We start from the raw sequence: 26,645 nt of genomic DNA on the forward strand, positions 1-26,645 counted from the left end.
TCCTGACATTTCTTTTTGATAATTTAATACCCCTTTCTGATTTTTATCAACTGCTAGGAAGCTAATAGGTAAGGAAAAGTCCCTAACTTGATAAAACTACCTACCAGAAACCCAAATCAAAAATCATACTAATTAGGAAATTTTGGAGAGCTTCTCATTAAACTCAGAACATGATAATATCATTCTTAATGTATTGTTCCACACTGTTTTGGAGGGCCTGGCCAATTGAACAAGTTAGGTGATTTGATAAGTTAGTTTAATACGCCTAACAGCATGGCTGTCCCGAGGCATGCAGGAGGCGATGGGCTGAGTGCTGACTCAGCTCCCTCAAGGACCTGCCATGCATGGATTATGCACCAAGTCTGTTCAAGTCTGTGGAGGGAGTGAGGGGTCCGGGGGCAGCAATCCCCTGTTTGGCCTACCAGGTGAAGCCTTTGTAATTCCCAATGGCTGGGCCTGACAGATTACACATAGGATTTTAGCCTGGAGCCCAAATAATTCCTCAACTCCATCCTTTGATTTTTTTTCAGAGCCCAAGCGAGAAACATAGGCTACCCCATCACGGACCTGAATGGGTTGGATTTTGATGGTCTGTGTTAGGAGCCAGGTTATTAGTCTGCAGTTACAACGGACCATGGTCAGGATCAAGACCACTCCTAGCAGGATGATCAGGCCTGCCTGCAATATAGAACACAACCATGAGCCCCAGTGTGACCATTTGTTCCCATAGCCCATTGAGTCTACTTTAGAGAGACAGGCTTTTTTCCCAAGCCTGACAATGAACTGTTCTACTTTGCCAGTCTCGCTGATCAAGACGCAGCATGAAGTGTTGCCAGTTGCATGGGCCTCTGCTTGGCCAGCAGTATGTCAAGGACTATGTACTTATTCAACACTCGTTAGGCCTGGGAATTGAGGCTTGCCCATCGTGCCTCCAAAGCTGAAACAGCAGCATTCATGACCTCAGTGAGGGTCAAAGACAGGTTGTGCACAGTGTTTTCTAGTTAAATGACTGAACAATGGGAATTGTCTGGAGTCCATCTTTTTTTTTTTTTTTTGAGATAGAGTTCCGCTCTGTCGCCCAGGCTGGAGTGCAATGGCGTGATCTTGGTTCACCTGCAACCTCCGCCTCCTGGGTTCAAGCGATTCTCCTGCCTCAGCATCCCGAGTAGCTGGGATTACAGGCGCTCACCACCACGCCCGGCGAATTTTTGTATTTTTTTTAGTGGAGACGGAGTTTCACCATGTTAGCCAGGTTGGTCTTAAACTCCTGACCTCAAGCGATTCACCTGCCTCAGCTCCCAAAGTGGTGGGATTACAGGCGTGAGCCACTGCACCTGGCCAGGCATGCTTTTGGTACAGGAAGTAACACTGCAAGGGAACACATATAGTGCTGAGAGTGTAAATGTCATAAATTACCACAGGGGTCAACCAGGCAGAAGTCCCTCCTCTTTGGCAAAATCCTTAAGTGGAATTGAAAAGTCCATGTAAGATGGGAGCAAATGTCTCCACTAATGAGGCCATAATAGCCCTGATGGTGGATTCCAGTCCCCTTTTCCCAGATGTTCCAGTTGCCTTCAACTTGGGCAGGAGCAAGCTGACGTCTCAGAATGCGTTCTGCTCCTGCAGTGTCAGAGTCCAGTCACAGCATTGCATCGTGTGCAGATTAATATGGTTGGGGTAGCTTAGGTAAATCCATGTTTACAGAAATGTTTGTTTGCAGCATCCAGAGGCACAGGAACAAAATATTTAGTTGTGGGGACACATCCATCATTTTGTCAAATTCAGTGGGGAACTGCCTGGGCAGGCATATCAATGAATTTAGTGACTTGGAAGTCACACAGTCTATTCTGTAGGAGAGAGAGAAGGAAGGTTAGATTCCCACTTCTCCCTCCTCTGTACCCTGGCTCATGGGTTCATAGGCGCTCAGGTCCTGTCAGTTGGGGGAATTTTCCCCACCCACTGTGACATGGGTGAGGGTAGCATCTTCCGACTATCCTCCAGGGAGGTGGGCTGTAATCTGGCCTGGATCCTCTGATGACTAAAAAAAAAAAAAAGTTTCTCTTCTATACATTGATATTCATCCCTTGAAAATAGCCAGGCAAAGCAACAAAGCCACTTTATGGAAAATGTTGAATTAGAAGCCTCAAGTTGATAGTGATTATTTTTTGCAGGCAAAAAAATCCATGCTTAGCACCAAAGGGATGACTGATGAAGAGGGTTACTGTCTCGCACGCCTTGTTTATTAATAGCTATTCTAATCTCTCACCTATCTGAGTCTTTAGAAAGGAATTGAAGGGGAAGGGGGACCCTTGGAGGGTTCCCCAGAGAAACTGAGGCTGTGCAATAGAAGGAAGCAGGTAGACAGTCTGATCAAATATGCAGTGCAAATGGACTGCCCCTTCGAGGAATTGCCACACTGGGACCCCAGACTGTTACCCTGAGATGCATAGTCCAGGCAGAGGTTCTTTTATTCCCTCCTGTCAGTCACTTAACCCTGTCCTTTAATTGTCTACTAAAACACTCAATCATCCCTGCCGCTTGGAGGTGATAGAGAGCATAGGGCGTCCATCATATATGCCCCATGCTTGGGCCCATTGATGTGTGGCTTGGGCCACAAATCTGGGGCCATTATCAGATGCATTCTATGCCTGGGAATCCACCATCTAAGATCTGAATTATGTCACCAACTGATTGACCTGACCTCAAAAGGAGGTTATTTATTTATTTATTTATTTATTTTTGAGACAGAGTCTTACTCTGTCACCCAGCTTGGAGTGCAGTGGCTCGATCTCACTGCTACCTCCACCTGCCGGGTTCAAGTGATTCTTATGCCTCAGCCTCCCGAGTAGCTGGAATTACAGGCATGTACCACCACGTCTGGCTAATTTTTGTATTTTTAGTACAGACAGGGTTTCACCATGTTGGCTAGCCTGGTCTTGAACTCCTAACTTCAAGTGATCCGCCCACCTCGGCCTCCCAAAGTGTTGGGATTACAGGCAAGAGCCTCCGTGCCCGGCCATGAGGAGGTTTAGTTGGACTTGATAACCATCCGGAGTATCACGAACAAAGCTAGAAATCTGAGTCTGGTTGCAACCTCATCATCTGCTGCTTCCACTTCCTCATCATAGACCCAGGGGAACACCACAGTAGCCTGCCACGGCTCCAGGTTTGGAGTGAGGCATGGGTTCCAGGCAGCTCCTGCTGACCCTGCTGCTGCAGGCCAGGTCAGCTGTCCTTGCCCAGGCGTGAATCATGGGCATGTATCTCCCTGCTGGGTTTCCGCTTTGCTGCCCTTTCCTGGCCCTTTGGCCAGAGAGAGCAGGCTTTTCTTTTTGTTGCTTTTCCTTATTTGTTCTTTTTTTTTTTTTTGAGACGGCGTTTCGCTCTTGTTGCCCAGGCTGGAGTGCAATGGCGCAATCTCGGCTCACCACAACCTCCGCCTCCCAGGTTCAAGCAATTCTCCTGCCTCAGCCTCCTGAGTAGCTGGGATTACAGGCATGCACCACGACGCCCGGCTAATTTTGTATTTTTAGTAGAGACAGGGTTTCTCCATGTTGAGGCTGGTCTCGAACTCCCAACCTCAGGTGATCCGCCCGCCTCGGCTTCCCAAAGTGTCGGGGTTACAGGCATGAGCCACTGGGCCCGGCCATTTGTTCTTTTTAATTTAGGCCTGTTGGTGGTTCTGGATTGCAGGCCTCTTTCGTTTTCAGTCTGGCATGTGTGGGAATAAAAAGACAGCCCAGGGCACACAGTGTTATTCCTGCCTCTGGGTCCTCAGCCAGTCTGCCTCTACTTTCCGCTTCTTAGGGTTGTGGTGTGATTGTCTGTTGATTTATTCCCAGGGTATTTAGGTGTACTTAGAGGTGAGAAGCAGGGGAAAGTGAATCTATGCCATCGTGTCTCAGAACAGGAAGACCACCCCAACCCCACACACACTGAAACTGCAGAAGAAAAACAAGATGATAATTTGAATGAAAAAAACATATTATTATGCAATCATCAAATGTTTGGACGGAAAGTGTTCTTAGACATCCTCTCGTCTAATTTCTCACATTTGGAAATGTTGAAGTGGGACTAAGAGCTGAATCGACCAGCCTCACCCCCAGTTCAGCTGCCTGACTCCCCAGCCTGTGTTCTCGCCGTTGCACACCAGGGTCTGTCCTGCAGCTTTGAAAAAATGTGAACTTCACGTTCTGCTCAGATCCCAGCCCTCCCACACCAGTTTGCTAAGAGTCTGTTCTGGCTGCAGAAATTGCAAAAGTTGTGTCAACTGGAACGCTGGCAAAATGTTCTTCATTTGACTTTCATTGTTTTTTGGAATTTTGGGGGGCCAGGGAGGGGCAAGAAAGGAGCTGCAATTGCCCTTGGGTAAGATTTGCTTAGAATTTTAGGAAGAAGTCAGTTGGGCGCGGCGGCTCACGCCTGTATCCCAGCACTTTGGGAGGCCGAGGTGGGTGGATCACGAGACCAGGAGTTCAAGACCAGCCTGGCCAAGATGGTGAAACCCCATCTCTACTAAAAATACAAAAATTAGCCAGGCGCAGTGGCAGGCGCCTGTAATCCCAACTGCTCCGGAGGCTGAGGCAGGAGAATTGCTTGAACTGGCGGGGTGGAGGTTGCAGTGAGCCGAGATCATGCCACTGCACTCCAGCCTGGGCAGCAGAGTGAGACTCCGTTTCAAAAAGAAGAATTTTAGGAAGAAATCTATCTGATTGTAGAATTATCTAGGCTGTTGAGAATATGTGTCTGGTGGCCACTGGGACATCAGGGCGAGACTTTTCTTTTAACTGCGTGTATGTGAATTAGGTTGCTTCTGGAGCCTACTGAGAGCTCGCTGGGTCCCTGTAGCATCCAGGCTGAAGGCTCCTTCCTTCTGTTTGTGACCTTGACCCTCAGCTCCACATTTCCCCAGGGCCTACAGGATTTCTCTGAGAATCCTCATTAGCACAACCTATTTTTTTTTTGAAACAGAGCCTCACTCTGTTGCCCAATGCAGTGGTGTGATCTTGGCTCACTGCAACTTTTGCCTCCCAGATTCAAGTGATTCTTATACTTCAATCTCCCAATTAGCTGGGACTACAGACACATGCCACCATTCCTGGCTAATTCTTGTGTTTTTTTTTTTTTTTTTTTTTTTTGAGATGGAGTCTCGCTCTGTTGCCCAGGCTGGAGTACAGTGGCACGATCTCGGCTCACTGCAACCTCCACCTCTTGAGTTCAAGCAATTCTCCTGCCTCAGCCTCCCGAGTAGCTGGGACTACAGGCGCCTGCCACCACACCTGGCTAATTTTTTATATTTTTACTAGAGACAGGGTTTCACTGTTTTAGCCAGGATGGTCTCAATCTCCTGACCTCGTGATCTGCCCACCTCGGCCTCCCAAAGTGCTGGGATTACAGGTGTGAACCACTGCGCCTGGCCAATTTTTGTATTTTTAGTAGAGATGGGGGTCTCACTATGTTGGCCAGGCTGGTCTTGGACTCCTGGCCTCAAGTGATCCACCTGCCTCAGCCTCCCAAATTGGTGGGATTACAGGTGTGAGTTGCTGTGCCTGGACAGCACAACCTATTAATGAATGACAGCCTTGAGTTTTGAGGATAAAACATTCCATTTCCTTAGTATAGTAATTAAAATCTCTCTCTTTTTCTACTATTTTGGTAATTAAGCAGGTAAAGAAAAATATCCAGAACAATATAATAGAGAGCAGAGAAAGAAAATCCTGAGGAACCACGCCCTGTGGGTGGATCGAGTGCGGGGGTCCTTGAGTGTTGCTGGTTGCAGGAAGGCCCCGGCAGAAGGGGGCTTTGATGAGCATCCACCTTGCATGCTGAGTGAATGTCTATCCAGATGAGGTGCGGATGCAGCTGACAATGGAGGTGATTGTAATGGACTATCCCAAGTAGCAACATCATCAATTTAGGTTTTCAGCCGGAGTGAGACTTTCAGTTAATACTCAACTTAAAACAAGATGCACATTTTCCTTCAGAAATTCATTGACAGTGTTTTCACTTTGGCACTATTGATCTATGATATTAAAAGGCTGAGATGCAGAGGAGACACTGTTGTGTAATTTCTAGTGGCTGCTCTTTTTGTCCGTATCTGTTCATTGTTCTATCCATGCTGTTCTGCCACGCCCCTTTTTCACTTACCAACACATTGGAGATTACTCCCTATCATAGCATTTCCTTTGCTATTCTCTAGCCTGCCTCATCACTCTCTTAATGGTATCATTTTTCTGAAAAGAAGCTCTTAATTCTAAAATGGTCCTGTTGATGTTTTTTTTCCCTTAGGGTCAGCACTTTTTGTGTCCTTTTTGAGTTTTTGTCTACTCCAATATCATAAAGCCATTCTCTTAGAATTGCTCATAAAGTTTTATTGCTTTCTCTTTTTTTGAGACAGAGTCTTACTCTGTTGCCCAGGCTGGAGTGCAGTGGTGTGATCTTGGCTCACTACAACCTCTGCCTCCTGGGTTCAAGTGATGCTCATGCCTCAGTCTCATGAGTAGCTGGGACTACAGGTGCCCCCCCACCACGCCCAGCTAAGTTTTGTATTTTTAGTAGAGATGGGCGTTTTGCCATGTTGGTCAGGGTGGTCTTGAACTCCTGACCTCAGGTGATCCGCCCACCTTGGCCTCCCAAAGTGCTGGGATTACAGGCGTGAGCCACTGCGCCTGGTCAATTGCTTCCTTTTTATATTTAGATTGACTATCCACCTGGATTTGAATTTTGTGTGGGTAGGAAATCAAGGTTCATTTTATTTTTATATGGCTATCTTGTTGATCTGTCATTATTTATTATAAAGACCATCTTTTTTTCACTTCACCTCAGTATCACCTTTACTCATGTATCAAGTGAGAATACAGTGTGAGACTTTAAAAAATTAATAGGTTATTTTAATTTTATTTTTTCCAAACGATTGCATTTATTATAAACAAGGGTACAGATCCTAGACTCAGAAACACAACAGATTTGAAGCTAAGACAGCTCTGGTGAAACAGTAATAGAGGGAAGAGGAACACCGAGGAATTCATATCTGGGCCAGAGCTGCCATCCAGGGCCCCATACCCCACCTTTGGTCCAGATGGCCCCTTGGCCCAGGTGTCCCTGCTGCCAGAGCACCCTGGACTGGGGTACAGGAGTTGCATATTCCATGAGGCTGGTGTCAGGGGAAGCAGGGACTCAAAGTTACCAGGTTGTCCGTCTCTCTGAGCCAATTTCCCTCCACAACCCTGGGGTTTCAGTCTCATATCAACTAATCATGTTTTAAAACAGAAAACAGGCAACATGTTTGGCTAAAATAAAATGAAAACACTGCAGGGAAGAGACCTGAGCGTGCTGGTGGACAGGAGCCCTGCTCACCTGTGGGAAGGGCAGGGCCAGCAAGGGCAGCAGAGCTCCCTGTGGACAGCTAGGCTGTGTGTGGATGTGGCCCTCTGGGTGGTCCCAGGGAAGATGCAGGGACAGGGGACAGTCCAGGCAGACAGCTATCAGGTGAGGAGGGCTCTGCCTGAGGTGTTCTGGCATCAGGCGGCTGCCTGACCCCCAACAGGCACGACACAGGCTCCAGGGAGCAATGGGACATCTGCCTAAAGGATCAAAGCCCAACTTGGTTAGATCCCAAGTTTCGCCTGCATCACCAGGCGATGCACCAGAGCAGCAGCTGGCTACGCTGCCGAAACCAGGACACATCTGCATCATACAGAAAGCTGCGCCATTCTGGTGTGACAGGCCATACTTGGTCACCCTAGGGTAAGCTGGAGAAGAACTCCAGATGTGCTCTGGAGAATCCCCCACCTCTCAGGGGCCACCTCACAGGGTGCCCCCACCACCCCATTCTTTGAGTTTGGCTTGAGATTTTAGGAAGCATAATTTCAGGTGAGGAAGAAAACAGAGTCTGGTCCCAGCCCACTCTGGCAAGGATCGTTCCCCACCTCGTCAGCATCAGAGGAAGCCACATATACAGGCAGGACACACACAGCACGCATGGGCCGTAAGGAACCGTGCCTGCACACCACTCACACACACACAACATAACCAAGTGGCAGCCAGAGAGGCTGGGGGATGCTCAGAGGGGCGCCTTGGGGGCATCCATGTAGCCTGGGTTGTAAGGAGGCTGGCTGGCAGGGTAGGGCGCGGCTGCTCCTCCAGCCAGGGTCTTGTGGTAGGCCGGTGGGCCCATGAGCTGGGCCGGGTAAGGTGGTGGGTACTGCATTGGGTAGGTGCTGCTGGCATCCCTGACTGAGGCGGCATGGTGTGGTAGCCCTGGTAGCTTGGTCCAGGGTAGCTGGGCGGCACACTTGGAGGGACGTGGTCGGTGGCACGTCTTGTACAGAAAGCAGCAGGAGCAGGTGAAGCAGATGATGATAGTGACGACAGACAGCACAAAGATGGTCAGGCCAACGGCCAAGGTTGCTTTGAACCCCATGTTAGGCTCTGCCTTCACCCAGAGGCCTCCTGTACCCCTGGGCTTCCCCTCTTCCCATCGTGGGCCACTCAGTTTCAACTTTCTCCCCTTTTGGAGAAAAGGAAAGCAAATCTCCTCCAGATGATGTTGGCCACAGGAAGCACCAATAGATTATTTTTTAATAACAGTTTTAGGTTTAGAGAAAAAATAGAGCAGATTAGCTGGGCATGGTGGTGTGCACCTGTCGTCCTAGCTTATTCATATGCTTATTTGCCATCTGCATATCTTTTTGTGAGGTGTCTGTTCAGATCTCTTGCCCACTTTTCAGTTGGGTTGTTTTCTTATTGTTGAGTCTTAATCAGATTGACTTCGGGAGGCTGAGGCGAGAGGATCGCTTGAGCGCAGGAGGCGGAGGTTGCAGTGAGTTGAGATCACACCACTGCACTCTAGCCTAGGTGACAGAGAGAGACCCTGTCTCAGAAAGAAAAAAAAAAAAAGAAAGAGCAGAAAGTAGAGAGTTCCCATATACCCTCCGCCTCCCACCCTTCTCCCCTCCCCACACTTTCCCGTTATTAACATCTTGCATTAGTGTGGTACATTTGTTACAAGTGATGGACCAATATTGATATTGTAGGGGAGGACAAATCTGTTTTCCTTCTATCCTTCTAAGTTCATGGCTGAGAACCCTATAACAGAAGACAGATTAATAGGAGAAAAGTGCATAAACATATTTAATATAAGTTGTATGTGACATGGAAGCCTTTATAAGGAAATGAAGACTCCAAGAAGCAGTTACAGTTTGATGTAGGTTTGATAAAGGGTGGACAGTTGTGAAGAATATGGTAGAGCAAAGAGTTTGAAGTAAGTGTAGTCCGCTGGGGGAAGCTTATCAAGGCCTGTTTGTTTAGTTAGATTCCTCTCTGTGTCCCTTCATCTTCAGAGATACGGACGCTCCTTTCCACCAGGTATAGGGAGGGCATCTCTCACCCGAGGGTCTTATGACCTGGCTTCAGGGGAAGGTCAGAAAACCCTTCCTGCACATGCTGCTTTTGCAAATTCCTTCAGCTTAAAATATTCAATATATCATTGTGTTAGTCTGTTCTTGCATTGCTATAAAGAAATACCCGAGGCTGGGTAATCTATAAAGAAACGAGTTTTAATTGGCTCATGGTTCCACAGACTGTATAGGAAGCATGATGCTGGCATCTACGTGGCTTCTGGGGAGGCCTCAGGAAACTTACAATTGTGGTGGAAGACAAAGGGGGAGCGAGACATCTCGTGGCTGGAGCAGGGGAAGCGAGAGAGCAGGGAGGTGGCACATATTTTTAAACAACCAGATATCATGAGAATTCTGTCATGCAAACGGCACTATGGGGATGGTGCTAAACTCTTAGAAATTAAACTATTAGAAACCACCCCCAAGATCCAATCACCTCCCACCAGGCCCCGCCTCCAACATTAGGAATTACAATTGGACAGGAGTTTGGGTGAGGACACAAATCCAAACCATGTCAGTCATGGTGCCATATTTTGTGGTAGCATGTCCTGAATCCCATCAATAAATTATTCTGAACTAAAGTTCCGTAGTTTCCATTAGGGTTCACTTTTGGTGTTGTACATCCTAGTGGTTTTACCAAATGAATAATGCCATGTAGAACCATTACAATATTGTACAGAATAATTTCACTTCCCTAAAAATTCCTTGTGTTGAACCTACTTACCCTTCCTCCCCTGACAACTCCCTGGCAACCACTGTCTCTATAGTTTTTTTCAGAATGTCACAGTTGGAATCATACAGGAGGTGGACTCTCCAGATTGGCTTCTTTCACATAGTAATATTCATTTAAGGCTCTTCCATGCCTTTTCATGGTTTGATAGCTCATTTCTTTTTCTTTTTTTTTTTTTTTTGAGAAGGAGTCTCGCTCTGTCGCCCAGGCTGGAGTGCAGTGGCCGGATCTCAGCTCACTTCAAGCTCCGCCTCCCGGGTTCACGCCATTCTCCTGCTTCAGCCTCCCAAGTAGCTGGGACTACAGGCGCCTGCCACCTCGCCTGGCTAGTTTTTTGTATTTTTAGTAGAGACGGGGTTTCACCGTGTTAGCCAGGATGGTCTCGATCTCCTGACCTCGTGATCCACCCGTCTCAGCCTCCCAAAGTGCTGGGATTACAGGCTTGAGCCACTGCGCCCGGCCGATAGCTCATTTCTTTTTGTTGCTGAATAATAATCTATGGTATGGATGTGCCACAGTTTATCCATTCATTTACTGAGGGACATCTTGGTTGCTTCCAACTTTTGGCAGTCATGAATTACAAATAAAGCTGGTATAAACATTCATGTTCAGGTTTTTGCGTGGACATAAGTTTTCAACTAATTTGGGCAAATATCTAGAAACGTGATTGCTGGATCCTGCGGTAAGCATATGCTTTGGCCAGGTGCGGTGGCTCATGCCTGTAATCCCAGCACTTTGGGAGGCTGAGGTGGGATCACCTGAGATCAGGAGTTTAAGACCAGCCTGGCTGATACAGTGAAACCCCATCTCTGCTAAAAAAAAAAATACAAAAATTAGCTGGGCGTGGTGGCGTGTGCCTGTAATACCAGCTACTCAGGAAACTGAGGCAGGAGAATTGCTTGAACCTGGGAGGCGGAGGTTGCATTGAGCCAAGATGGCGCCACTGCACTCCAGCCTGGGCAATAGAGTGAGACTCTGTCTCAAAAAAAAAAAAATAAAATAAAAAATGGCCGAGATCCCACCACTGCATTCTAGCCTGGGCAACAAGAGCAAAACTCCATCTCAAAAGAAAAAAAAAAAAGAAAAGAAAATTCTGGAAAAGCTAGTTCAGTGACATGAATATTGGAATGAGAGCCTAACAAACTCAATTTCTTCCTTTCTAAATCCGTAGTATGGATTCTTGTCTGCAGTAGTTTTTTTGAGAAAGCAGAAGGGGTGGGTATTGGCAATCAACAAGCTGCAGAATATACCGATTGAGGTCAGTAATTGTAAACGCCCATGACCGTTTGATCATTTCAATACCAAAAGAAAAAATTAAAATCCCAACTGCTAAAACCTTTGTCTTAGACAACTGTTTGAGCCTCTCCCTATAAGGCCCAGAAAGGAATTAGATACATGTGAATGCAATCTGTTTTCCCTTCCTTTGCGGCGCTCTGGAGGAGGAGTCTAGGACAGTAGTCAAGGCCAGCTGCCAGAGAGTCAAGGAAGGGGGAGCAGCCCCATGGAATCCAGAAACCATACCACCCTGGCCCATGGGTTAGTTGTATACAACCTCCCAAGTTGGCAACAAACAAAGGGCATGCACATTCGGGGGGTTTTGGTTTCACTGTCAGTGTTTATCTTTGAAGGGTGTCACATCCAGATGAATGGGAAGGGTGTGTTGCAGTTAAGCTGAGGTTTGGTCTTTCTTGACTTTTTTAGGGACACTTACTTACAGGTCCAAACCTGCTTTCAGCCGGCTGGTGGGCATGGTAGGAGACACAGTAGTCTCAGGACCAGGCTTTCAGGTGGGAGCTGAGATTCGAGAGGGTGGAAACCACTTGAGATTGAATCGAAGCAGACCTGTCCTCATTCTGTGCTGGGCAGGAGCCAGCTCTCCATGTCCCTGCAGCTCCGGCAACACCTCCGATCTTTCAGCTTCCCTGGGACTAAGGACCATGCACATTATTAATTCCGATATAAATAGTCACACAGACACATGTCTCAAGATGAGGGTGAGAAGTTGGTTACAGCAAATGAAGTAATAATGATCTCTGTGCTTCACAATAGGGATTCAACCAAACTGAGGTTTATAATTCACTTATTAACTCTTTTTATTTTTATTTTTTGTTGAGATGGAGTGTCCCTCTGTTACCCATGCTGGAGTGCAATGGTGTCAGTTTGGCTCACTGCAACCTCCTGGGCTCAAGTGAGTCTCATGCCTTGAGTGGCTGAGACTACAGGCACATGCCACCATGCCCAACTAAATTTTTTGTATTTTTAGTAGAGATGGGGTTTTGCCATGTTGGCAAGGCTGGTCTCAAACTCCTGGCCTCAAGTGATCCGCCCACCTCAATCTCTTCAAGCGCTGAGATTACAGGGGTAAGCCACTGTGCCTGGCCATAATTCACTTATCGGCCTTTTATATTTATATATGACATGACTGGGAGAATCTAGGGTCAGTGCCTTACAAATGGCACAAGTCAAAGCCCTGAGACTCTCACTCCCACCCTGCTCCCCCCATTCTCAGTACTGCCCCTCAGAGGACTCCAGCAGCTCATCCATTTCTGCTAGACTGGGCCTGGGTACATGCAGGGAGATATGTACAGGGGCTAAGAGCAGAAACTCTCGAGTGAGACACTCCTGAGTTCATGCATTGGCCCTGCCATTTGTCAGCTAATTGACGTTGTATTTAATTGTATCATCTGTATGTAAGCCTAATAATTTGTAGCCATCTTAGAGATGTTGTGAGCTTAAACAACATGGTAGTGAATATTTATTTATTTATTTAATGTATTTATTTGTTTTTGAGACAGAGTCTTGCTTTGTCACCCAGGCTGGAGTGCAGTGGCGTGATCTTGGCTCACTGCAGCCTTGACCTCCCACACTCAAGTTATCCTCTCACCTCAGCCTCCTGAGTAGCTTGAGACAACAGATGCATGCCACCATACCTGACTAGTTTTTAAAATTTTTCTGCAGAGACAGTGTCTCCCTATGTTGTCCAGGCTGGCCTCAATCTGTTGGGCTCAGGCGATCCTCCTGCCTTGGTCTTCCAGAGTCCTGGGATTACTGGTGTGAGCTACTGCACCCACAGCCTATTTACTGAGAACTGTGGAAGGCCCAGGCACTATTCTAAGAGCTCCAGCTGTTTTATCTCCCACATTTTTGCTCAGGTAGGAGTTCCAAAGCTGGAGCTTGAAGACTCATATTTTTAGAAATTTTGCAGTGAATTCTGAGGTGGGTCAGATTGAGATTCATGGCTATGCATTCATGTTTAGGCGGTGACTAACTACTCAGGGTTTTAGAGACAAACAGACCTCATTCTGTCACTCACTGACTGAGCGGGGCCAAGTCTTTCAACCTCTCTAAGCCTCAGTGTCCTCATCTATAAAATGGGACCAATCATAGCATCCACTTCTGAGAACTGTTCAGAAGTGGAATGGAAATGAGCCAGTTTAGGTGGCTGTGTCTGGCATACACCAATGGTTTGATAAGTATTAGCTTGTGCCTTTATTGGGCCAACTCCTTTTTGTTAGGTGACTGAGAAACCAAGGACCTTCTGATCTTTATTCATCGTTCACTATTAGTTTAAATTTGTTGCTCTTCCATCCACATGATTCATTCCAAATCCTAAGTGTTGCAGAAAGGGAGTTAGTGTGTCATAGAAAAATCTCTGTTTTGGCCCAGCAGGACTGAGTTTGACTCCATGTAACTGTTTGAGCCTTAGTTTCTTCATCCATAACATGGGAGAACAATACCCTGAATTGCTGCAAGAATTAGAGATAGTTCATGTCAAGGTGTAACATATAGGTAATATGTTATTGCTGGTGTTCTGGTTATAAAATGTACAAGATGTGCAAGCAAAAGGGCAGAAAACCCTTTTTAAAAATTCATGGCTGGGTGTGGTGGCTCACACCTGTAATCCCAGAACTTTGGGAGGCCGAGGTGGGTGGATCACCTGAGGTTGTGAGTTTGAGACCAGCCTGACCAACATGGAGAAACCCTGTCTCTACTAAAAATACAAAATTAGCTAGGCATGGTGGTGCATGCCTGTAATCCCAGCTACCCAGGAGGCTGAGGCAGGAGAATCAGTTGAACCCGGGAGGCGGAGGTTGCTGTGAGCCGAGATGGCGCCATTGCACTCCAGCCTGGGCAACAAGAGCGAAAATCCATCCCAAAAAAAAGAAAAAAAAATTCACATGGGAAACAGAGGCGGATGGCAGAGAACAGGGGAGTGGCTGGGCACGGTGGCTCATGCCTGTAATCCTAGCACTTTGGGAGGCCAAGGTGGGTGAATTCCTTGAGGTCAGGAGTTCGAGACCAGTCTGACCAATATAGTGAAAACCCGTCTCTACTGAAAATACAAAAATTAGCCAGGCGTGGTGGTGGGTGCCTGTAGTCCCAGCTACTTGGGAGGCTGAGAGGCAGGAGAATCACTTCAACCCAGGAGGTGGAGGTTGCAGTGAGCCAAGACCGCACCACTGTACTGTTACATGGACAACAGACTGAGACTCCATCTCAAAAAAAAAAAAAAAAAAAAAAAAAGAGAACAAGGGAGGGTCTGGGGTTCAGAGCTTTGGGGAACAGACCTCAGTAGCACCAACACTCCAGGATCAATGCTACAAAGACACGGGTTACAACTAAACTGGAGAACATGGCCAAAGAAGGGAACTGAAGTGTCCTGGCTCAGCCCTGTTTAGGGCTGTTTAGCCCTGTTTAGGGCTGAGCCAAGTAGGGCTGAGTCAGAACACTTCCTCCTTTTTTTGTGAACGGTCTACCTACATTTCAGCTACAGGGGTGGCTTCACCCAGTCCGTAGGGAGGGAGGAGAGGGCTGGTCTGTGACTTCAGTGCTGAGGTTTGGATCAAGGCAGAGGGAAACTTCCTCTTCCCAGACCCTTTGCAAGGAAGAATGGCATATTACTTGTCACCGACAGGGGTTATGATTACTAAATGGAGTCAGTATAAATGCTTTCCAATAAAGCACGTCCAGCGCTCGGGGTTTTAGTGTTGCATGTCCATGAAATGTCTGCCACCTCCCTCTTCTGAATGGTTGGAAACTGGGCATCTGTTCCTTTAAATAGGAAACATTTCTTGTTCGGGTGAGTCATCTCTGTTCTGCTTTAGGAGTAAAATTTACCCTGCAGTTCATTCTGCTGTGAAGTTTTCTCTTTCTCTCGGAGACCAGGTTCTGCCCTTCTGCTGGAGGGAAGTGTTTTCACAGGTTCTCCTCCTTTTATCTCTTGTGTTTTTTTTTCAAGCCTCCTGAATTTGCTAGTCAACTCAACAGGAAGTGAGGCGGTGGAGGGAGGCAGAAGAGCCAGGGTGGTTATTGAAAGTAAAAGAAACTTCTTCCTGGGAGCCTGTCCCACCCCCTTCCCCACCGAGCACGTGGAGTTAGGCAGGTTAGGGGGCTCAGAGACTGCGATGGTGCCAGGAAAGGGTGGAGCGGGTGAGTGCCTGTTGCCGAGGTGGCCTCTTCAACAGGAAACCACATATTTTTGTTTCTTGACTTGCTCTAGAAACAGGGCTGTGGGGGCGGGGAAGAAGCTTGGATCTGCCCTGCTGAGGACACCTCTGGGTGCTGCCTGGCCAGGTCTCCTGTGGGGTTTCTCTCTGAGCCGTTGCCTCTGATCTTGCTACTTTTTCACTCTGAGCAGTCTCCATTTCCTCTGCTGCCTTTTTGTCCTCCCAGCTTCCCTACTGCCTGGAATACAGATACACGGTCTCCCTCCTGTGAACCCGTTTGGAGAGTCCAGAAAACTTTATCAATCCACTTTTTTTTCTTTTTCATTTGGCTCTGGGGCCGAGGGTTAAGTTCTTTATTCTGTCGAATCACGATGCCCTGAGGTGCACAGCCCGCTTACCCCTCTTCCGTGTCTTAAGGGTTTCCTTTTATGTCTCCACCCCCACCCCTGCCCTCCTGCCCTCTCTCTTGCTCCCCAAAGATAATTCTCTAATGTTTTGATGTGGATTCGTGAATTTATCTGTATCTTTGCAAAATGTATTTTTCTTTTGTATATGTACACTGTTTTTTAACTATGCGATCTCAGGCAAGTAAGTAATTCCTCTGTACCTCTGTTATCTCATTGTTAAATGGGATTAATAAGGCCTCGAGAGGTGACTGTGAGGCTTGAAGGAGATAATACGCATACATCACTTACTACATGAGTTAGCAATTATTATTGCATATTAATACTATTGGCATTTTATTTTACTCATTCTGTTTCTATTTCTTTTTTATTTATTTATTTTTTGAGACAAGATCTTGCTTTGTCACCCAAGGCTGGAGTGCAGTGGTGCAATCACGGCTCACTGCAGCCTCGACATCCTGGGATCAAGCAATGTTCCCATCTCAGCCTTCAGATTAACTGGGACCACAGTCGTGTGCTACCACACCTGGCTAATTCAAAAATTTTTCTTCATAGAGATGGTGTCTCACTATGTTGCCCAGGCTGGTCTCAAACTCCTACGCTCAAGGGATCCTCCCGCCTTGGCCTCCCAAAGTGCTAGGATTACAGGCATGAGCCACTGTGGCCATCCAGGCATTGATGTTATCAGGCCACCTTGACCTAGCCCTCTCTGGTGAAGAGTCCTTTTCAGATACTTCATTCAGTCTTCTCAGCTATGAGTCCCTGCCCTCTGAAAGCTTATATTCTATTTGGGGAAAGACAAAAGGCAGTTTCAAAGAAGAGAGGTGCTTGATTTTCTTTTCCTACTTTTAACATCAGAAAACATTTCGTCTAACTCTCAGTATGAAGGCAATCTTTTGTTTACTGATCTATCCCTAGAGCCCAACATGGTGAGGGCCCCAGGATTTGCCTCTTTGATAAGATGGTAAACCCATCTTGTGGCTGACTTCGTGGTGTCCCCAGCTACACTCATATACAAGGATCACCTTTGGTAAGATAGGTTTACCATCTTACCAAAGAGATTTGCATTTTAGAGGTTTTTCTTTTTAGATTTTTTTCATTTTAGAATTTTTTTATTTCAGAGTTTTTTTCTTTTTAGAGGTTTTTCATTTTAGAGTTTTTTCTTTTTTAGAGTTTTTTTTTTTTTTTTTTTAGAGTTTTTTAGGCAGCTGAGAGTGGAATCTGGTGACTTGGGGCCACAGAGATGCTCCTTGGCTAAACCAGGGGCTTTAGCTCTGAACGTTCACAGTCACCCTGAGAACCAAGATGAGGGCTCTGCGATGTCCAATCTCAAGACTTCTCCGAGGTGCTCCATCAAGATTCATTGAATGAAAAAATTAAAGTCTTAATGATGAACCCAGAAAAATCTTTAAATCCTAAATATGAAATGAAAGTGTTCTTAGTTACAATCCAGTCCAACGTCCTCGTTTTGGAATGTGGAAATGAGGCCCCAAAGGTAAAATGGCCCATCATAGCCAGGGGCCAGTGCTCAGGTGGCCAGATGCCCCGCCCCACCCTGCAGGCAGTCTCCTGGACCATCAGGCCTTTTTCCTCCAGCTTTAGAAGCTTTAGAAGGTGCTCTGTTCACTCAGGGGCAAGTGGTAAGCGTTCCCTCCCCTCTAGTGTTTGCGACTTAGGAGTTTCGAAACAGGAAGTACAGCTGGCTGTGCCCTTCATCCTTCATTAGACGTTTGCTCTTGTCTTAGATGCTCAGATGGCAGTGGAGAGGCCTGTGACAAAGGTGTTACCATCGTGAGAGTAAGGTAAGGATTTGCCCCTTTGTTAAGGTCAGAGGGGCCTTTTGGGAGGAAGGCCTTTGATTCTGGAGTTTTTTAGGCTGCTGAGAGTGAGGTTGGGTGGCCCTGGGGCTATGGAGGTGATCCTCGTATGTGAGTGTGGATGGGAAACCATGAAGTTAGTGGAAGAGGTAGCAGTCCCTCTGAGAGCCTTGCCGAGGGCCGTGCAGTTTCTAGATCTTGAGGCCAGTCTGGCTTAGACTGATTAAGTGCTAGGAGTTTCTGAAATGCTGCCATTTACCTCCTTGTATAAAGGCTTCATCCTGATCCCAGCTAAATTTGTGAAACAAAGAGTAGAAGCCAAAATTTAAATCTCAACTAACTTTGCTGCTACAGCTATCCTCCCACCAACACACATACCCACCAACATACACATTTGCCAACATAAACACACACACACACACACACACATACACACACCCATGTGGTCCTACTAATTCAATTATTTATGTTTTAAAGAAATTTAAAAAGGCTGGGCGCAGTGGCTCACACCTGTAATCCCAGCACTTTGGGAGGCCGAGGCAGGTGAATCACCTGAGGTCAGGAGTTTGAGACTAGCCTGACCAACATGGAGAAACCCTGTCTCTACTAAAAATACAAAATTAGCCGGATATGGTGGCGCAGGCCTGTAATCCCAGCTACTCGGGAGGCTGAGGCAGGAGAATCGCTTGAACCTGGGAGACAGAAGTTGTGGTGAGCCGAGATTGTGCCATTGCACTCCAGCCTGGGCAACAAGAGCAAAACTCCGTCTCAAAAAAAAAAAAAAAGAGAAAAGAAAGAGAAATTAAAAAGATACAGAACAGTTCAAAAAACAATATAATGGGAAGACTAGATGAACAAAATCGGAGACCTGTACTTGTGGGGTTAAGCATTTACGGGTGAAGTTGCAAGTTTCATTCTGTTTGACAATGATGGGATTATGTGTTTTGTTGAGGTTCGGACACCTTTGCTGGATTGTTAGAACGCCGTGGCTGCAGTGCCCTGTTATGGACACCATGTGCATGCAGAATGGATGTCTGTCAGGTTCGGGGGCAGCCCACAGTGTGAGGCAGGCAGCCTGGACCCGAAGGAGTGGCAATACTACCTCCTGGTTAGGGGTTTGGGCCTGAGAGCGAGTGGCTTTCAGGTTCTCTCAAGCTTCGGATGAGATGCAGTTTCTGTTTCCGACGGTGAATGCATGTTTTGCTTTTTCCCCACCTGTGGGGTAGTTATCACTGCAAGAGCTAGGACGCTACTAGAATATTACTGGAGTGATTGTGATGAGATGGAATGTATTTGCAGTTTAATTGTGGCATGTAATACAGTGGTAGAATGGGACTCTGGAATGAGATACTGGGGCCTAGATTCTAGCACTTCCTTTGTGAGGCTCTGACCCCCTCTCTCCTATAGTGGATTTGTTAAGAACTTCTGTTTTTGTGGTTTTGTTGTTATATATATTTTTGAAATGTTATTCTCCAAAAATGTTATGATTTTATGTTTTTCTTCATGAGATTCTTTCACCGCCTTCCAGCTGCAAGTAGAATGGCGTCTAAATCTTTGCGATCTGTCATTGAAGCCCTTGAGTGAGATACTTAAATCTGGCTGTGGCTCTCTCTCTTACTAGCTTATTTCCGAGCCGTGATTTTTCACAACAGAAAAATGGGGACAATAATGGTAGTTTCTTCAGAGGCTTTTAGTGAAATGAGGTTAAAAAATATTTTTATGTTTATGTGGATATATAGGTTATAAACATTTATATATCCTTTATATGATTATTATAAATACATATTTATATTTAAATATTTTGGGGCATAAATATATAAAATAATTATACTTATGTAATACAAATAGACTTATAATATACATTTACTATTTAGCAGAGATTATATAAAATATATGTATTACATGGCAAAATATTCAAATTTACATATGTTATAAATACATGTGGAAAAAAATTGGTCACACAAAATGTGACCAAAGAATTACTTCCAAATGGCAAGTTTTTAAGTAATTTTTATTTTCTTTTTACACTTCTTTGTACTTTCTCTATGAAACAAGTGTTACTTTTACTATTTTTAGGAACCAAAAAGACAAGTACATTATTTTAAAAATACTAGCTTAACAAAGCTGCTAGCCCATAAGCTAGTGCAGAACATCTAGGTCCCATAAAACAAGAACCGCCATGTGATGCCTCTCCCCGTGCAGTGCTGGATGGCCCGTTGTTAATGGTGTCGTAAATCCTTTGCCAGTGACTGTTTTCTAGGTACCGTGACTAGAGGGATGTGTAACTTAAGCAAAAAGCAAAAAACAGAAAAGGCTGACTATCATCCGACAGTGTATCCTGGAATACCTGGGCCAGGGAAGAAGCCATGTTAGCACTTTCCCTTCTAAATATCAGTTATGATTGGATGGGGAAACCACTTAAAAAGCATTGCCACGTTGTTGGAGAGGTAATGAAATGAGTGAGATGAGGTGGCTATGGAGGATGGAGCTATGCGCCAATCTTATTATATCCAAATTCATGTCATCTCAGCCTTGGATTGTATTGATTTTTATTATATACTGTCAGAAAATGCTATTGAATATGTAACAAGAGACTCAAAAAGGTTTATTCCTTTTGACCCAATAATACTACTTTTAGGAAATTATTCTAAGAAAATAATTAGAGGTATACTTAAAGATTTGCATTTCGAGGTCATCCTAAATGTAATCAGAAACTGGCTATGTAAATTGTCACCCATCTCTAAGATTAAATGCTTTACAGATATTAAAACCCATGCTGTAGAAGAAAAACTAAAGACATCAGGAAAGTACTTACAATATGAGATGTACCTATCAGTGGAAAAATCCACTTATACTACAGAAATATGATGTGTTCAAATATAAGGAAAAATGTGTATGCATAAAATATTTGGTAGGAAAGAGTAAAATATTATTGGGCATTTATCTTTGGATGGTGGAATTATACATAATTTTAATTTTCCTTTTTATCTTTTCTGTATTTTCTAAAATGACTACACTAAGTGTTTTTATCCTCAGAAAAAAATAATTGAGGGACGGGGGAAAGGAAGTCCTGCTTTCATTTGATTCTTTGACTGGTTTTATTCTGTAAGATGAGATTTCAATACAGGTTAGAATGCATTAAAAATTTTAAAGACAGTTGAACTAAGGGCATTAAACAGGGTTAGATCTAGTTTAGATCTCTTCCAGCATATAAATAAGAATGGATCTTTAAAGATTTTAACTAGGTATATTTTTGGAATAAGTAATACATGTACATGGTAAAAATTCAAACAGTACAAACTATGCAGCGAGGTATGGGAAGTAAAGCAACTCTCACTGTCACCTCCACCCATCGGCCTTCCCACACCGCACAGCCACGTCTGTGTGTAATTCTGCTTTTCTTTAACATTACTGAAGGAACTTCCTGTGTGTTTTTTGTTAGAGCTCTTCTGTGAATACACAAAATATGTACTTATCAATACATTATGTAGATCACACATGCTCAACCACACTGATCTTCCTATTCTCTCTAGTAGCCAAATAGAGTTCCCTGGAATATGATTAATAGCTTACCTAAATCTTCTAATACTGATAAACAGTTGTTTCTGCTCTTTTGTTATTTCAAGGAATGCTACCATGAATCGCCTTGTATATGGTTTTGAGTATACTTATGTCTAAGTGAATGTAGGAAGAACTCTTGGAAGTTAAATTGTGGGCCAAAGTTGGTGTGAATTTTATATTTTGACGGAGATGGCTAAATGACCCACCTGTTTTTTTGTTTTGTTTTGGTTTTGCTTTTGCTCTTTTTTTTTTAAGAGTTGGGGTCTTGCTACCTGGGGTCTTGCCCAGGGTAGACCTGAACTCCTGGGCCACGTTGGTTTATTTTACTGCATTCCCAGTGCCTAGAGCAACAATTGACATGTACCAGCAATATCTATTGGAAATTCTGACACCTTGAGGAAGTGCCAGCGTCACAGCCGGGCTTGATCTAAGCTCTTAACCACGGCACTGCTGCCCTCCCCCACAGTGACTGTCGCCCTTGTTAGGAGAGCCATGCCTCAGTCTTGTTCCTATGAAGAATGGAGCACAAACACCACTCTGAGGGTTTTTTTTTTTTTTTTTTGCTATGGACAGGGGCCGTCAGAGCAGGGAAGGTGGTGGAGCCTGGGGCTCAAGGGAAAACCCCTGATGTCAGGTCGCTGGCATGATAATTATCTGGAGTGTGCTGAAACACGGCCCTCTCCTTTAGAAACATTGTGTGAAAATACCACATAACCTGACTTAGAGACTGTGTAGGTTGAAAGGGCTGTCAGGGGTGACTGGTTCAGTTTCCAGTCTTGAGTTCCTGACCAGCTGTAGGCACTGGTCCTTGGGACCTTCGGGGACCTTGCTGCCCCATGTCCTTCTTCCACTGTTGTTTCAATCAGACCCCATCACTCCCGCCCTCCAGTACTGAAATGCCTCCTCCTAATAGGTCCCAGTAGGTCCCCTCCCCTGCCTCCAAGTCTTCCAGTCTATCCTTTGCACTTTAAGTGTTAATCCCAACTGGGTGACATCATTCCCATTTTCACAGTCGTTTCTTAGTTCCTCATCACCTCCAGGACAAAGCCTAAACCCCTTGCCCCATGGTAATGAGGCCCCTTTGTGACATGATACCTGGCTAGAGCTTCATCCCTTTGTCCCATCACTCTCCATCCCAGACCCTTTGTAGTTACTTTATTGAGCTCCTAGTGCCTGCCTGAATGGACTTGAAAGTTCCTACCTCCATCTTTTACATTAATTGTTTCCTGTAAGAATTGTGCTTTCTCACATTCTCCCCAGAATCCCTTCCCCATAGGAAGCTCTTCTCCCAGGCTGAGTTAAGGATTCTTCCTCTACATCCCTACCACACTCTGGTCACAACCCTCTAACCATTGGCTTGTTTTTTTTTGTTTTTTTGTTTTTTTTTTTTTTGTGAGACGGAGTCTTGCTCTGTCACCCAGGCTGGAGTGCGGTGGTGCGATCTCCGCTCACTGCAATCTCCACCTCCCGGGTTCAAGCGATTCTCCTACCCCAGCCTCCCGAGTAGCTGGGATTATAGGCATGCGCCACCATACCTGGCTAATTTTGTATTTTTTTAGTAGAGATAAGTTTTCTCCATGTTGGTCAGGCTGGTCTCTAACTCCCAATCTCAGATGATCCACCCACCTTGGCCTCCCAAAGTGTTGCGATTACAGGCATGAGCCACCGTGCCCAGCCCATGGGCTTGTTTGTATATCTACCTTCCTAAACAGTAAGAGGGAACTTGTCTGCTGTTCTTTTTCTCTCTCCTGTGCTCACAGCACAATGACCAGTATCTAGTAGATGCAGTAGCCTTTGATGAACAAGCCAGCAAATGGTACTTTTCTTCCTTATCTGAATATACCATTATATTTTGACTTAGATTATATTCTGCTGCCTTTTGAAGAGATGGACTTCAACAGAAATCTTTATGATATTGGGGAACAACTGGACAGTGAAGAGCTGGCCTCCCTCAAGTTCCTGAGCCTGGACTGCATTCCACAAAGGAAGCAAGAACCCATCAAGGATGCCTTGATGTTATTCCAGAGACTCCAGGAAAAGAGAATGTTGGAGGAAAACAATCTGTCCTTCCTGAAGGAGCTGCTCTTCCGAATTAATAGACTGGATTTGCTCACTACTTACCTAAACACTAGAAAGGAGGAGATGGAAAGGGAACTTCAGGCACCAGGCAGGGCTCAGATTTCTGCCTACAGGTGGGTAGAAACTCCCAGCGTGGGGACTGGGAGGTGTGGGTTGAATAGACAACTTCTGTGGGCAGGGCTGACTGGGGCTTGTCTTTGTGGTGCCCTGCCTATGGAGCCTGGGAGCCCAGCTATGCTACAATTCTAAGCTTCTACAGACAGACAGTGGTGCCTTGGGTGGTCCTGCTAAAGGCTGTAAAACTTAGCTTCTCCCCACCCTAGAGAGAGTGGGTAAACAAAGGCGTGAGAGAGAAACCACATTCAGTATCGCTTGGGAGGCTTTGGGAAGATGTCCCACTGGAGCTAGATTAAGAAATTTAGGGGCCTTATGTATAATTCTGTAAAAATGCTAAGACCATAAAATACAAATTTATTTTTCAAAGTGAAATATTACTTAGAGGTATGCTGAAGTTGTAATAGAGTTCTTCTAAATGTTCTCATTTTTTTCCTCTCTTATCTTGGTGCCTCTTGATATCCAGATTGTGTGCTTACTTTGTCCATACATTGAGTAAAGCATCACGGCTTCCCACCTTGAAATCCCCCTCCCATCTGCTTGTGGATGGCTATGGAAATTTTCAATGAGATTTAAGGGTTTTTTGCCACACTTAAAGACTCGAATGACAAAGTTCATTACAGAGCTGTAAGCCGCTGGCCTGGCACATACAGCTAGGCAGTCCCCACCGAGGCTGTCCAGCTCCTGTGAGCCTGGCTGTATGACAATTCTAAGCTTTGTAGGACGACAGTGGCACCTTGGGTCATCTTGCCAAAGGCTGTACAACTCAGCTTCTCCCCACCCTAGGGAGAGTGGGTAACCAAAGGTGTGAGAGAGAAACCCCATTCAGTTACAACTTCATGATGCTGTGACAATGTGTTAAAACCAGAAACACATTGTCACCTACTCTCTTTCTACATCTCCTATTATCGGACACTACTTAAAGCAATTTTAGCTTTGCTTTCAGGAAGCTTCTACTGAAGCCTTCGCTCTCGGCCCATTTCATTGTCTCTGTTTGCTTGTCGATAACTATGGCATGTGAGATGGAAAGGGTTCACAGCCAGGGCTGACAGCTGCTGCCCTCTGATGGCCCAGCCCATGAACGCCCTGGTCTTTCTATTCTCAGAGACTGTTTTTTGTTTTGAGGCTTGACTACTTTTTGTTTTGTTTTGTTTTTGAGACGGAGTCTTGCTCCGTCACCCAGGCTAGAGTGCAGTGGCATGATCTCGGCTCACTGCAACCTCTACCTCCAGGGTTCAAGTGATTCTCCTGCCTCAGCCTCCTGAGTAGCTGGGATTACAAGTGCGTGCCACCATGCCCAGCTAATTTTTGTATTTTTAGTAGAGACGGAGTTTCACCATGTTGGCCAGGCTGGTCTCAAACTCCTGACTTTAAGTCATCCACCTGTCTTGACCTCTCAAAGTGCTGAAATTATAGGCGTGAGCCACCGTGCCCAGCCAAGGCTTGACTATTTTGATTTTAAATGACAAAAGAGATATTCTGGGCCAGGCAAGGTGGCTCAGGCCTGTAATCCCAGCACTTTGGGAGGCCGAGGCGGGCGGATCACCTGAGGTCAGGAGTTTGAGACCAGCCTGGCCAACATGGTGAAACCCCATCTCTACTAAAAATACAAAAATTAGTTGGGTATGGTGGCTCACGCCTGTAATCCCAGCTACTTGGGGGGCTGAGGCAGGAGAATCACTTGAATCCAGGAGGCAGAGGTTGCAGTGAGCTGAGATCCTGCCATTGCACTCCAGCCTGGGCAACAAGAGTGAAACTCTGTCTCAAAAAAAACAAAACAAAGCAAAAAAACAACAAAAAAAGAGATATTCTGGGTGTGTAAGTTTCCTAGGGCTGCGGTAGCAAAGTAACACAAACTAGCAGGTTTAAAACAGTTTTTAAAATTTATTCTCATAGTTCTGGAGGCCTAAGTCAGAAATCAAGATGTCAACAGGGTTGGTTCCTTTTAAGAGGCTCCAAGGAAGAATCTGTTTCACACCTTTCCCTGCTTCTGGTGGGTGCAGGAATCCTCGGTGCTCCCTGTTTGTACATGCAGCACAGCAGTCTCTGCCTATGTTCCCTTCTCTGTGTCTAAATCTCCTTCTTATAAGGAGACAGTCACTGGATTAGGAATTAGGGCCCACCCTAATCCAATGTGGCCTTATCTTTTTGTACGTGTGTGTGAGACAGTGTCTCACTACATCACCCAAGCTGGAGTGCAGTGGCACGATCTTGGCTCACTGCAACCTCTGCCTCCTGGGTTCAAGCAATCTTCCCACCTCAGCCTCCCAAGTAGCTGAGACTACAGGCACCCGCCACCATGTCGGGCTGATTTTTGTATGTTTTGTAGAGATGGGGTTTCGAAATGTTGCCCAGGCTAGTCTTGAACTCCTGGGCTTATGCGATCTGCCCACCTCGGCCTCCCAAGTTCTGGGATTACAGGCGTGAGCAACTGCGCCTGGCCAGCATGACCTCATCTTAATGAAATTTTATCTGCAAATGTCCTGTGTCCAAATAAGGTCACATTCTCATATTCCAGTTAGACATGAATTTTGGGGAAGAAGGGAGAACACTATTCAACCAGTACACTAGATAGCTCTGGTTTACTAGAATTGTGAAGTCTTTATATGGAACTTATTCATTAAGGCACCAGCTAGTTCTAAAAACCCACAGCCCCAGAACTAGGAAAGCCAAGGGGGTCTCATCCTGTGCCCAACATCTTGGTCCTTTGAAGGTTCCACTTCTGCCGCATGAGCTGGGCTGAAGCAAACACCCAGTGCCAGACATAGTCCGTACCTTTCTGGTGGAGGATTGATCATCTACTAATAAGGCAGGATCTGTCTGTTAAAATCTTTCATGTATTGGCTTAGAGATAAAAGGGTCAGTGCAATCCTGACTTACTGCTTGTTCATTATCATTGAATACTAGCCAGGAGCTAATAAATATGCTAGGGTGGCCACTTACCATTATAAGAAAACACTAGACATTTTATTTTCCAGTTATAATTGCTACCTATAAAATAAGTATCTTATAAACTATTCAGGTTCATTACTAAACAATGATGGTACAAGAAAGCCTGTAGGCTTCAATAATGAGGAAAGCAAAAGGGTAAATAC

At 45.5% G+C, this 26,645-nt stretch overlaps 1 protein-coding gene and 1 pseudogene across 12 annotated transcripts in view; one reads left to right on the forward strand and one right to left on the reverse strand.

Moving 5' to 3' along the window:
* The window catches only part of CASP8 (caspase 8), a 58,492-nt gene that overhangs the window by 16,965 nt on the left and 14,882 nt on the right, over positions 1 to 26,645 (forward strand). For 4 of the 11 annotated variants that reach the window (XR_002516231.1, XR_002516232.1, XM_003907804.2 and 1 more), the window contains exons 1-2: positions 15,217 to 15,558; positions 23,219 to 23,549. Coding sequence is in view for 8 of the 11 variants with exons in the window: in XM_003907804.2 (XP_003907853.2) it covers positions 15,534 to 15,558; positions 23,219 to 23,549 (356 nt within the window). In the remaining 3 variants the exon portion in view is untranslated. Of the gene's footprint in view, positions 1 to 15,208; positions 15,559 to 17,648; positions 17,782 to 23,218; positions 23,550 to 26,645 lie in introns of those variants that run through there. The other 7 variants (XR_002516233.2, XM_009182771.1, XM_009182772.2 and 4 more) reach the window with 4 other exon arrangements.
* On the reverse strand, positions 7,647 to 8,636 carry LOC110740926 (annotated as a pseudogene). Its single transcript, XR_002516234.2, has one exon. The product of XR_002516234.2 is annotated as a protein shisa-5 pseudogene (transcript).

This window comes from Papio anubis, chromosome 10 (assembly GCF_008728515.1).
Source record: "Papio anubis isolate 15944 chromosome 10, Panubis1.0, whole genome shotgun sequence".
NCBI lineage: Eukaryota > Metazoa > Chordata > Mammalia > Primates > Cercopithecidae > Papio > Papio anubis.